Below are 13,480 nucleotides of genomic sequence, written 5' to 3' on the forward strand. Positions count from 1 at the left end.
CATCCCTTTTGCCCCGAGACACCATAAAATCTCCCCCTTTTTTAGGCTTGCAATGACCGCTCATAGCGATTTCATCTTGCACTTGAACCTTTCCAGGTATATGTTCAGGGATTAAATTCAATATGGGTCTGACCGAACCTTCTGGTTTCGGGACTACAACCTGGTGGAATAATAACCCCCTCCTTGTCGAAGGAAGGGAACCTTGACCACCACCTGTTGAAAATACAACTTGTGAATTGCAGTTAACCCTGTTACCCTCTCACAGGGGGAAGCCGGCAGGGCCGTCAGTGAGGAGACATCTTCTCCAAATCCAGCTTGTATCCCGGAGACACAACATATATTGCCCAGGGATCTAATAGGGAGTGAACCCAATTGTGGCTGAACTTACGAAAGCGTGCTCCACCGGGCCTAGCTCCGCCTGTGGAGCTCCAGCGACATGCGGTGGATTTTTTTCAGAGTTCGGGGAGGACTTCCCTGGGAACTAGCTGTTCCATTGCTTATTCTACAGGACACGTCAAGCAGAAATCGACATAGCTTTGACTCTAGGACCCAGTATACTCATGTCTCTTTGGGCATGTTTTATATATATATATATATATATATATATACCTATCTCTTAAGACAGCATCTTCAATATAAATATATCTCTATATATACATATATATATATATATATATCTATATGCATACTAGGGTCTCAATCTCTGCTGATAAGGTACCTGTCCACGCTGCCACCGCGCTATAAACCCATGCCGACACAATCGCCGGTCTGAGCAGCGTACTAGAATGTGCACGCTATCTGCAGGATTCCTGAGAATAGCTAGTGCTACCTTCTGTGCAAACGTGACACCCTAGGGGAAGATTCCCATCACATCCTGGCCCTAGTGGGGAAAGGATACTGCCTGAGAATTTTCTTGTGGGAAGCTGCAGTCTCTTGTCTGGAGATTCCCGCTCTTTTTCCTCATGAGAGGAGGGAAATTTACCTCAGCTTTCTTCCCCTTAACATGTGTACCCTTGTGTCAGGGACAAATGAGTCATCAGTGATATGTAAATCATCTTTTATTACAATAATCATATACTGAATACCTTTCAGCCATTTTGGCTGTAACTTTGCATTATCGTAGTCGACACTGGAGTCAAACTCCGTGTCGATATCAGTGTTTATTATTTTGGATAGTGAGCATTGTGAGACTCTGAAGGTCTCTGTGACATAGGGACAGACATGGGTAGATTTCCTGTCTGTTCCCTAATCTTTTGTGCAATAAATTCACCACAGCACTTACACATATCCAAACAGGTGTCGGCGTTGTCGACGGAGACACCCTCTCACACACATATTTGCCCTATCTCCTCCTTAGGGGAGCCTTTTACCTCAGACATGTCGACACACACGTACCGACACACCACACACACAGGGGATGCTCTATTTGAAGACAGTTCCCCCACAAGGCCCTTTGGAGAGACAGAGAGAGAGTATGCCAGCACACACCCCAGCGCTATATGACCCAGGAATCACACAGTAACTTAGTGTTAACCCAGTAGCTGCTGTATATATTGTTTTTGCACCAATTTTATATGCCCCCCCTCTCTTTTTACCCTCTTCTATTGCAGGGGAGAGCCTGGGGAGCTTCTCTCAGCGGATCTGTGGAGAGAAAATGGCGCTGGTGAGTGCTGAGGAAGAAGGCCCCGCCCCCTCAGCGGCGGGCTTCTGTCCCGTTTCTGTGTAAAAATAATGGCGGGGGCTCGTACATATATACAGTGCCTGACTGTTTATATGTATAATTTTGCCAAAAGGTATCTTAATTGCTGCCCAGGGCGCCCCCCCCTTGCGCCCTGCACCCTACAGTGACCGGAGTGTGCGGGTGTCCTGTGGGAGCAATGGCGCACAGCTGCAGTGCTGTGCGCTACCTTAAGTGAAGACAGGAGTCTTCTGCCGCCGATTTCGATGTCTACTTGCTTCTGCTGCTTCGGTACTTCTGGCTCTGCGAGGGGGACGGCGGCTCGGCTCCGGGAACGGACGATCAAGGTTAGGTACCTGTGTTCGATCCCTCTGGAGCTAATGGTGTCCAGTAGCCTAAGAAGCGCTACCTAGCTGCCGTGAGTAGGTTTGCCTCTCTCCCCTCAGTCCCTCGTAGCAGAGAGTCTGTTGCCAGCAGAAGCTCTCTGAAAATAAAAAACCTGACAAAATACTTTCTTTTCTAGCAAGCTCAGGAGAGCCCACTAGGAGCACCCAGCTATGGCCGGGCACAGATTCTAACTGAGGTCTGGAGGAGGGGCATAGAGGGAGGAGCCAGTGCACACCAGATAGTACTAAATCTTTCTTTAGAGTGCCCAGTCTCCTGCGGAGCCCGCTATTCCTCATGGTCCTTACGGAGTCCCCAGCATTCACTAGGACGTTAGAGAAATAAAGGGAACACTTAAACAACACAATGTAACTCCAAGTCAATCACACTTCTGTGAAATCAAACTGTCCACTTAGGAAGCAACACTGATTGACAATCAATTTCATATGCTGTTGTGCAAATGGAAAAGACAACAGGTGGAAATTATAGGCAATTAGCAAGACACCCCCAATAAAGGAGTTGTTCTGCAGGTGGTGACCACAGACCACTTCTCAGCTCCTATGCTTTCTAGCTGATGTTTTGGTCACTTTTGAAAGCTGGAGGTGCTTTCACTCTAGTGGTAGCATGAGACGGAGTCTACAACCCACACAAGTGGCTCAGATAGTGCAGCTCATCCAGGATGGCACATCAGTCTCCATGAGGGTGGTGTGAGGGCCCGACAACCACAGGTGGGGGTTTTGCTTACAGCCCAACACCGTGCAGGACGTTTGGCATTTGCCAGAGAACACCAAGATTATCAAATTCGCCACTGGCGCCCTGTGCTCTTCACAGATGAAAGCAGGTTCTCACTGAGCACATGTGACAGACGTGACAGAGTCTGGAGACGCCAAGGAGAACGTTCTGCTGCCTGCAACATCCTCCAGCATGACCAGTTTAGCAGTGGGTCAGTAATGGTGTGGGGTGGCATTTCTTTGGGCAGCCCTCCATGTGCTCGCCAGAGGTAGCCTGACTGCCATTAGGTACCGAGATGAGATCCTCAGACCCCTTGTGAGACCATATGCTGGTGCGGTTGGCCCTGGGTACCTCCTAATGCAAGACAATGCTAGACCTCATGTGGCTGGAGTGTGTCAGCAGTTCCTGCAAGACGAAGGCATTGATGCTATGGACTGGTCTGCACGTTCCCCAGACCTGAATCCAATTGAGCACATCTGGGACATCATGTCTCGCTCCATCCACCAACGCCACGTTGCACCACAGACTGTCCAGGAGTTGGCGGATGCTTTAGTCCAGGTCTGGGAGGAGATCCCTCAGGAGACCATCCGCCACTTCATCAGGAGCATGCCCAGGCGTCGTAGGGAGGTTATACAGGCACGTGGAGGCCACACACACTACTGGGCCTCATTTTGACTTTTTTAAGGACATTACATCAAAGTTGGATCAGCCTGTAGTGTGTTTTTCCACTTTAATTTTGAGTGTGACTCCAAATCCAGACCTCCATGGGTTAATAAATTTGATTTCCATTGATAATTTTTGTGTGATTTTGTTGTCAGCACATTCAACTATGTAAAGAATAAAGTATTTAATAAGAATATTGCATTCATTCAGATCTAGGGTGTGTTGTTTAAGTGTTCCCTTTATTTTTTTGAGCAGTGTGTATATATATATATATACATATATATATATATCCTATATAATAGCCCAGATCTGTGACTCTGTGCCTGTGTGTATAATGCTGGGCGTGGCTAGGAGCTGTCACTGGGTTAGCAGCAGGTCTATCACACCCAGTCCAAAGCTGATTGGGCGAGAAACGCCCTCCCACACAGGTTACATCCAATGGGAGGCTCTGCTCTTTGGCTGCTGTGTGTTCCCTGAACAGGATTAACAATGGGGCTGATGGAGCTGCAGCTCCAGGTCCACACTCCAAAACAGGCCCACTGCATCTGCAGCAACATACCCTCCAACAATTTACACATAAAAATCGCTGCAAATTCGAAAAAGGGGCATGGCCACGGGTAAAATGGTGTGACCACGCCCCTTTTCCTATACTTTCAATGGACGTTTGGAGAGCCAAAAATCGGTACAGACCATAAAAAAGGTACTGTACCTGCCAAAAAGATACAGCTGGGGGGTATGTCACTGCATCTGCAGCAAGTCTCTGTAGATAGGGAATACCAAAAATCCTTTTACTGCAGCATCCTATGTCCTGCTGCCAGTACGCCTGCCCCCTCCGGCATCAACAATCCCCACTCCCTAGCCGCGGCGCAGGTGGAGCAAAAGATCCTGCGGCCACCGGCATAGATGTGTATGAAAACGCCGCAGCGGAAGGCTTTCATAGCCCTCCCTGCACTGCATACTCTTTGAGCCTCGGAGCCTCCTCTGTGCATGATGTCACAGAAGTACCTCCCCGCCACAGCCGTGCCCAGATCCCCAGAGGCCCTGACTCCATAACACAGCACCTGGGCTGCCGGCCTGGAAGCCCCGAGATGGCTAATGTAACAGATAGAGTGGGTGATATCGCGGAGGGTAATGTCTGGACGCTGAATCAATGGGGGTCATTCTGACCTGATCGCACGCTGCCGTTCATCGCAGCGCAGCGATCATGTCAGAAGTGCGCATGCACCGGCGCATGGCTGACAGCTGACATTGCCTAGCGATCGCCCCTGCCTGATTGACAGGCAGAGGCGTTCACTGGGCGGGCGTGGGCGGCACGGCGGTATTTGGCTACCGTTTTGTGGGCGCGGTCCGGCCAATTCAGGCTTGGGGCGGGCTGCAGCGGCTGTGTGACGTCACACACAGCTGCTGCGACCCGGGCAGCAACGAATAGTTCCCGGCCAGCACGCTGCGCTGGCCGGGAGCTACTCCTGAAGTGCAAAAGCATCACCGCTGTGCGATTAGCCCTGTGCTGGGCGTCCTCCCGCATGTCAGTGTGCCTGATCGTAGCCCTGCAAAATTTTGCAGGACTACCATCAGGTCTGAATTAGGCCCAATGTATGAGGTGGCAGTGATATGCAGTGCAGTGGGTGTGCAGTGTCACTGACACTGCACAGCACTCTCACCTTTTATATTGATTCAGCGAGTCAGTTTGTTCTGCCAGCCAGTCACTATTGTTAGCGCCGGTGTCCCAACGCCCCGCATTAAAGGGAAGTAGACGCACTAAATAAACTACAGGTCCCGGCAGCCCTTAGCACCGCAGCATTCCAGCACTAAAGCCTGCTGGGAGCTGTAGTTTATTGAGTGCATCTTCTTCCCTGTAATGCGGCGCGTTGGGACACTGGCGCTAACAATAGTGACTGACTGCTTGGCTGCTGTGCAGGTCTCCAGGAGAGCCACTGCCAAAGGGACGACAGTACGTAAAGCCTCTGCTAGGTGATATTATATATATATATATATATGTGTGTGTGTGTGTAGTCAAATGAGCACTCTGCTATATATATGTAATAGTAATATGCAGAACGGACTTCAATTCATTGCTAATCCATACTGTGATTACGGGTTCACTACGGCTGGCCGGCAGTCGGGCTCCCGGCGACCAGCATCCCGGCGCCGGGAGCCCGACCGCCGGCTTACCGACAGCGTGGCGAGCGCAAATGAGCCCCTTGCGGGCTCGCTGCGCTCGCCACGCTACGCGCGCCACACTATTTTACTCTCCCTCTATGGGGGTCGTGGACCCCCACGAGGGAAAATAAGTGTCGGTATGCCGGCTGTCGGGCTCCCGGCGCCGGTATACTGAGCGCCGGGAGCCCGACCGCCGGCATACAGAAGACCACCCGTGATTACAGCTAATGTGTTCTAACGTTTTGTAATTTTATTCCTTCAGGTTCTCTGAAGAAGGAATAAAATTCAGAAATGTTAGAACACATTTGCTGTAATCACAGTATGGATTATTAATTTATTGAAGTCAGTTTAAATGCCGCCTCCCTATGTATTATCGCTGCTTCCAGAAGGAGAAGCAGGAGAAGCATTACCCGCGCCTCCCCCATTCACAGTACCTACGGGCCCCTCCCCCATCATCGGCACCCCCACACCCTCCCCTCCCACACTCGCTGCACCACCGCACCTGCCCCCTCCCCCGCATCACCCATACACCCGCCCCTCCCCCACCCGTGGCACCCAGGCACCCGCTCATCCCCCCACCACTGCACCACCACACCCGCCCCTCCCCCGCCTGCAGCACCCCCACAACCGCCACTCCCCCACTCATGGCACCCCTGGACCCCCTCCCCCATCTGCATCTCCCCCAAACCCGCCACTCCCCCAACCACAGCACCTACTATGTGATTCATTGGGCCCTGCGTGCGCTGTTCACGCCGTCGCAAGGGGCTACGGCCTCTTAACCATCGCACTCCCTTTGTCCGTGCAATATTTAACCACTCACAAAATTATGATTGGAGGTAACACTCCATATAATAAAAATATTGCACGCCAGAAGGGTGTGCAAGGGTTAAGGGGGTGTAGCTCCTTGCGACGGTGTGAAGAGCGCCCGTAGGGCGTGATGAATCACCTAGTATATATATATATATATATATACACACACACACACACACACACACATATATACACACACACACCCTCCATGCAGTGGAAACCAGGAGGCGCTCAGCAGTCTTTGTGAGTAAATGAATGTATACAAAAAGCATATTGTACCATGTCAACACCGAGCAGGGCGTTTTTTTCAAGCCTACAGCATAGCACCTTGAAAAGAATGCCCATGCGCAGCGTTGAAACGTCGGTATATTGTGCCTTTTGTACTTTAATAAATTAATCTACTCACAAAGACCGATGCGCGCGCACACACACACGTTCATACATACATACATACATACATACATACTGTACATACATACACAAGCAGATAGACACAAACACACATACATACATAACTACAAATAAGTACATACATAGGGTTTAATAAGCGTCTGGGAGCAGACGGGCAGCAGTGTGAGGACGGAGGGAGCTGCTGTGGCTGTGCATGAGCAGTCAGCAGCTCCCCCCTCCACCCCTCTGGACATTCTACAAGTAGCTCTCTGATGCTGCATCAGTGTAACAGCTCCACAGTCGTGATCGCGATCGCGGCTTTTAACTGAGACGAAGACAGCTGTGTCTCCGTCTCAAAAATAAAAGATTCAGCTCATCGGGGGAGGGGGGTTCCAGGTATTTGGATACCCCCCCTGCATGCGCCACTGCATCTTACCATCGAATACAGCATGATTGTACTGTGTGGTGGATGAAAAAGGTTCACACGTCATGTAAAACTTGTTGCCATAGTTGCCCATGCTCATCTCAAATTGGATTGGATCCTTCACCTCTGGCAGCATGGTGGCAGAGTACAGGATGCCTGCAAGGACAAACTTCTTACGGGGCGTGAGGCACTGGAAAAGAAACACAAGGTGAGAAAAATAGGAATTTAATACTTACCGGTAATTCCTTTTCTCGTAGTCCGTAGGGGATACTGGGATGGTCTACTATCATGGGGTATTGATGGGGTCCATTGGAGCCTTGGCACTTTAAATTTCTTCAGAGTGTGCTGTCTCCTGCCCTCTATGCTCCTCCCAAAGACCCAGTCTAGGAAAACTGTGCCCGAGGAGACGGACATACTTTGAGAGGAGGAAAATAGACAAGAAAGTGGTGAGAAATGAACCAGCACACAAGATAACAAGAGGATAGCAACGCTAACCACAAATTGAAAAGAGGGACAGCAACAGCAGACCGAAACGAGAACAACACTTGCAGAAACGAATCACAGAGGTATCCCTTACAGACTACGAGAAAAGGAATTACCGGTAGGTATTAAATTCCTATTTTCTCTAACGTCCTAGGGGATACTGGGATGGTCTAGTATCATGGGGAAGTCCCAAAGCTCCCAGACTGGGTGGGAGAGTGCTGAGACCCCTGGAAAACACGATTGCCCAAACTGAAGCTCCTTTGCGGCCCACGTATCGAATCTGTAAAATGTAACAAATGTGTTTGAACCTGACCAAATAGCAGCTCAGCATAACTGTAAGGCCGAGACACCCCGGGCAGCTGCTCAGGAAGAACCCACCGACCGCGTGGAGTGGGCCTGAACAGACCTCGGCAGCGGCATAGCTGCCGAAGAGTAAGCCTGTTGGATTGTAAGTCTGATCCAATGTGCAACTGACTGCTTCGAAGCAGGACAACCAATCTTGGTAGCGTCATAGAGAACAAAAGCGAATCAGATTTTCTGTGACTAGCAGCCCCCTTGACATAAACCGTCAAAGCCCGAACCACGTCCAGGGACTTTGGCGTAACAGACGTGTCAGACACCACAGGAACCACTATCGTTTGATTGATGTGAAACGCTGACACCAAAATAGGCAAAAATTGCGGGCGAGTCCTGAGCCCCAACCTATCCTTGTGAAACACTACATAAGGGCTCTTACAGGACAGGGCCCCTAACTCCGAAACACGCCTCGCAGAGGCCAAGGTCAACAGCATGAGGGTCTTCCACGTCAAATACTTCATGTCCACCCTGTGAAAAGGTTCAAACCAATCAGATTGGAGAAACGTCAGAACCAAACTGAGATCCCATTGCGCCGTGGGAGGCACAAAAGGTGGTTGAATACGAAGGACACCTTTCAAGAACATCTGGACTTCCTGGATAACAGCAAACTGTCTCTGGAAAAAAACAGACAGGGCCGATATCTTAACCTTAACTTTAATGGAGCCTAAGCGTAGGCCCATATCCACACCTGCCTGCAGGAAGAGTAGGAACCGACACAGATGAAAGTTCACAGTAGAATACTGCCGAACCTCACACCAAGAGACATACTTCTTCCATATGCGATGATAATGTTTTGACGTGACCATCCTCCTGGCCTGGACCATAGTTGAGATAACTTTTCCGGGAACACCTTTTCTGGCTAAAATCTCCCTCTCAACTTCCATGCCATCAAATGTAGCCATGGTAAGTCTTGATAAACGAATGGTCCCTGCAGTAGAAGATCTTCCTGAAGTGGTAGAGGTCAGGGCTCTTCGAGGGACATGGCCAGGAGGTCCGCATACCAGGCCCTGCAGGGCCAATTCGAGGCAATCAGAACTGCCTGAACGTCTTCCCTTTTCAGTCGTTTTAGAATTATGGGATTGAGAGCAATTGGAGCAGAGCCGGCCTTAGCTATAGGCAGGCTAGGCATTTGCCTAGGGCATTCAAGCATGTCTAGGGGCATCCAAGCATGTCCCTGCAGCATCTCATGCTGAGAGGGACAGTCCGCAAACTAACTGTTACTTTCCAAATGTATTCAATCAGTACTTGTATACACTGCTGTTTACATTTGTCAAAAAAAATGCACACTGTGCCTTAAACTTCCTCTGACATGCTTGAATGCCCCTGACTTGTGAGACCTCAGACAGACAGACAGCAGAAGCCCAGTAAATGCAATTCCTGGACCTGTGACATTTTTACTGACTATATAAGGTTATTACTGGATGGCTGCTTATGATAACACATGTGTATTTTGGAAGACTGCTTCACAGAAACCTGACATCACCTATACTGCTTGTGCACATGGGGGAGGGGGACCCTGCCATCCTGTGTGTGTCCCTTATCCCTGTGCAAATCCCAGGTGTCTGCAGGGACATAACATGGGCAGTGTTCTCCCCACACTTTATTTCCTAGTCAGTCCATACCGTAAAATTCCCCTGCCATCTAGCACTGTAACGTGGTCAGTAAGTTGCGTTGTGCTATTTCTATATGAAACATCAGTGCAGCGTGACTTTTGGACACATCAGACTGGAGGGCAGAGCATTTAGCTCCCACAGTATAAAGTAAAGTGCATGCAGTTAACGGGAGTAACAGACACCAGCAAACACACTGAATAGTGAAGAGAATGGACAGTTTCTACATGTTTGATACTGATCTTTTTGTATAACCAGCAAGTGTGGCAGTATCTGTGGCAGTATATGTGTATTATGGGCATTACTAATGTGGTGCATATGTGTAAAGTGCATTACTGTGTGGCATTATGTGTATTATGGGCATTACTAATGTGGGGCATATGTGTAAGGTTCCTTTACTGTGTGGAATTATATGTATTATGGTCATTACTGTGTGGCATTGTGCAGAGTTGAACTGGCCCACAGGGTAACCCCCCCGGTGGGCCCCACTACCTGAGCGTTGCAGGTACAGATGCAGAACTAGCGGCGGAGCTAGGGGGCACCAGACAAAATTTTGCCTAGGGCATCAAATTGGCTAGGGCCGGCTCTGAATTGGAGGGAACAAATAAACCAACCGGTAAACCCACGGCGGCATCAGAGCATCCACCGCTGCGGCCAGCGGATCCCTCGTTCTGGAACAGTAACGCAGCAGCTTATTGTTGAGCCAAGAAGCCATCATGTTGATCTGCAGGCAGCCCCACTGATGAATCAACAGCTGAAACAACTGCAAGTGAAGGCCCCATTCCCCCAGGTGCAGATTGTGTCTGCTGAGGAAGTCTGCTTCCCAACTGTCCACTCCTGGAATGAATATGGCCGACATGGCCCTGGCTTTGTGTTTCGTCCAGAGGAGTATCTTGGACACCTCTCACATTGCAGCCCAGCTTTTGGTTCCTCCTTGACGATTTATGTATGCCACTGCCATGGCGTTGTCCGACTGGACCTATATGGCCTGATAGAGGCTTGGAGAAGGGCACTGTAAATCGCCCTGAGTTCCATAATATTTATCGGAAGTGAAGACTCCTGAGGCGACCACTGTCCTTGGAACTGAGCCCCCTGAACACCACACCCCAACCGCGGAGGCTCGCGTCCGTAGTCAACAGAATCCAAGCTTGAAAACCGAAGTGTCGACCCGCCACTATGTGGGAGATCTGCAACCACCACAACAGGGAAATCCTTGCCTTTGGCGAAAGGCATATCCTCTGGTACATGTGCAGGTGCGATCCTGACCACTTGCCCAGCAGATCCAGCTGGAACGGACGGGCTTGGAATCTTCCATATTGGATTGCCTCGTAAGAGGCCACCATCTTTCCCAGCAGGTGTATTCAAAGATGCATAGAAACTTTGGTCGGTTTCAGAATGGGGCAAACCATTGACTGAATTGTCAGAGCTTTGTCCATAGGAAGGAACACCTTCTGAGACACAGTGTCCAGTATAATCCCCAGGAACTGAAGTCTCTGGACACTGCTTTTATGAGGAGATCGTCCAAGTACGGAACAATGTTTACTCCCATCACCCAGAGTTGGAGCATCATCTCCGCCAGCACCTTCGTGAACACCCTCGGTGCCGTGGCGAGACCAAAGGGTAAGGCCCGGAACTGGAAGTGATTGTCTTGCAGGGCAAATCTGAGGTACGCCTGATGAGGCGGCCATATCGGGATGTTAAGTTACGCATCCTTGATATCCAGGGATACCAGGAATTGCCCTTCTTCCAGGCCAGCAACCACCGCTCTTAGAGACTCCATCTTGAACTTGAACACCCGGAAGTACGGGTTCAGAGATTTGAGTTTCAAGATCGGTCGAACCGTCTGGTTTCGGTACCACAAACAGGCTGGAATAAAAGCCTTTGTTTTTGAGTAGAGGTGGAACTGGAACAATGACCTGTATTCGCTGTAGGTTTTGAATGGCTGATTGCAAGGTGACCCTTGACACAGGTGAAGCTGGCATGCTTGACTTGAAAAATCTGTGAGGTGGGAGCATTTGAAACTCCAACCGGTATCCCTGGGATACGCGGTCTCAAACCCAAGGGTCCCGGCAGGATTTCGGCCAAAGGTGACTGAAAAATTTGAGGCACACATCCACCTGTAAGTCTTCCCAAAATTGGGGCCAATTGTCAGATGGAGTGTTTGGAAGAGGCGGAGCCTGAGCTCTGTTCCCAGGTACCAGCGGCCGCGGGTCTGCGTGGCTTTCCCCGGTTACCCCTTGCGGTGTTGTAAGCATCCCTGGCCCTGCCCCTAAATCTGGCCACTAGAAAGGAATGCAGAGAGGGGTCGGGGTAAACACGCCTAGCCAGAAGGGCCGCCGATGGCAGATAGGTGGACTTACCTGCCATCGCTTGTGAAATCCACTTAGTAAGTACTTCACCAAATAAAGCCTCCCCTGTAAAGGGAAGATTCTCAACACCCCTTTTGGAATCAGCATCTGCAGTCCACTGCCTCAGCCATAATGCCCTGCGCGCCGACACAGCCATAGCTGTACAGCGTACATTTATCAGGCCAATCTCCTTGACAGCCTCACTCATGAAATTAGCAGAATCCTGAACATGTTGCAGGAGTGTGATAAATTCATCCTGGGGCATAGTGTCAATACCATCAATTACTGTATTATTAACAATGACCCGTATAATCCAACCACAAGCAATTGTGGGTCTCTGAGACACTCCTACTGTCATGTAAATAGATTTGAGTGTAGTCTCAATTTTACGATCAGCAGGGTCTTTTAAGGAGATAGCTCCCAGTACTGGCAGCACGAGTTTACGTGACAGCCTGGACACTAAAGTATCCACTATAGGAGGGTTTTCCCACACCTTTCTATCCTCAGGGGGAAAGAGAAACAAAGTCAGCAACCTCTTAGGGATCTGAAATTTCAGGAGTAACCCATGATTCCCTAAAAAGCGTGTTTAATTCCTTTGAGACCGGAAATGTAGCAGTAGACTTTGGTTTCACATTATAAAACGACTCTTCCACTATTTACGTCTCTTTATCACGGATATTCAGTACCTCCCGAATGGAATATATAAGAGCTTCCACTCCCTGAGACAGGGTACTGTTCCCCTTGTCGGCTTCCACCTCCCCCTCATCCAGGTCTGGCATATTGTCATCTGAGTCAGACTGGAGAACATGGGGCAGTGTGCGCTTCTGTGAAATAAGCATAGGAGGCTGAGAAGCTCGCCTATGGTCAGAATTCTACAACATAAAATGAGTCATAGATTTTTTTAAATCTTGCCTCTCCTGCCTGGCAGAAGCCAGTTCAGATTATATATCTGTAATCATCCCTTTAATTGAGTCCAGCCACGCTGGCTTCTGAGTGCTGCTTCCTTGAGAAGGAGGAACAGAGACGAAGGGAAAACTTTGTGCTGCAGGACTGACATATTACTTTTTGCCTGACATTCTGAACAGTAGAATACACACACACACACACACACACACACACACACACACACACACACACACACACACACACACACACACACACACACACACACACACACACACACACACACACGAACAGGTGAAAAGTGAAAACACAGTAACACAGATAGTCTGTTAGGTTGAGGCAGAGAGGTAGAAACCAGCACACCTTGCCTCTACAGCTAAAGCAATGCTTTGCCGGGCAGTAACTAGGAGCCTTATATAAGGGACCTAGAATACTGTATATACATACAGTATATCGCTCCACCCCACCACAAAGCCCCTTGGTACCAAAAAAGTTGTTTCTGAGATTCTAGGAGGAGCAGCGTTTCTCTGCAGCCAGC

At 49.5% G+C, this 13,480-nt stretch overlaps 1 protein-coding gene across 1 annotated transcript in view; it reads right to left on the reverse strand.

Annotated features, from left to right (window-relative positions):
- The window catches only part of FER1L5 (fer-1 like family member 5), a 926,196-nt gene that overhangs the window by 482,746 nt on the left and 429,970 nt on the right, over window positions 1-13,480 (reverse strand). The window contains exon 20 of the mRNA XM_063929941.1: window positions 7,254-7,431. Coding sequence (XP_063786011.1) covers window positions 7,254-7,431 — 178 coding nt within the window. The remainder of the gene's footprint in view (window positions 1-7,253; window positions 7,432-13,480) is intronic.

The sequence above is a fragment of the Pseudophryne corroboree genome, chromosome 6 (assembly GCF_028390025.1).
Source record: "Pseudophryne corroboree isolate aPseCor3 chromosome 6, aPseCor3.hap2, whole genome shotgun sequence".
Lineage (NCBI taxonomy): Eukaryota > Metazoa > Chordata > Amphibia > Anura > Myobatrachidae > Pseudophryne > Pseudophryne corroboree.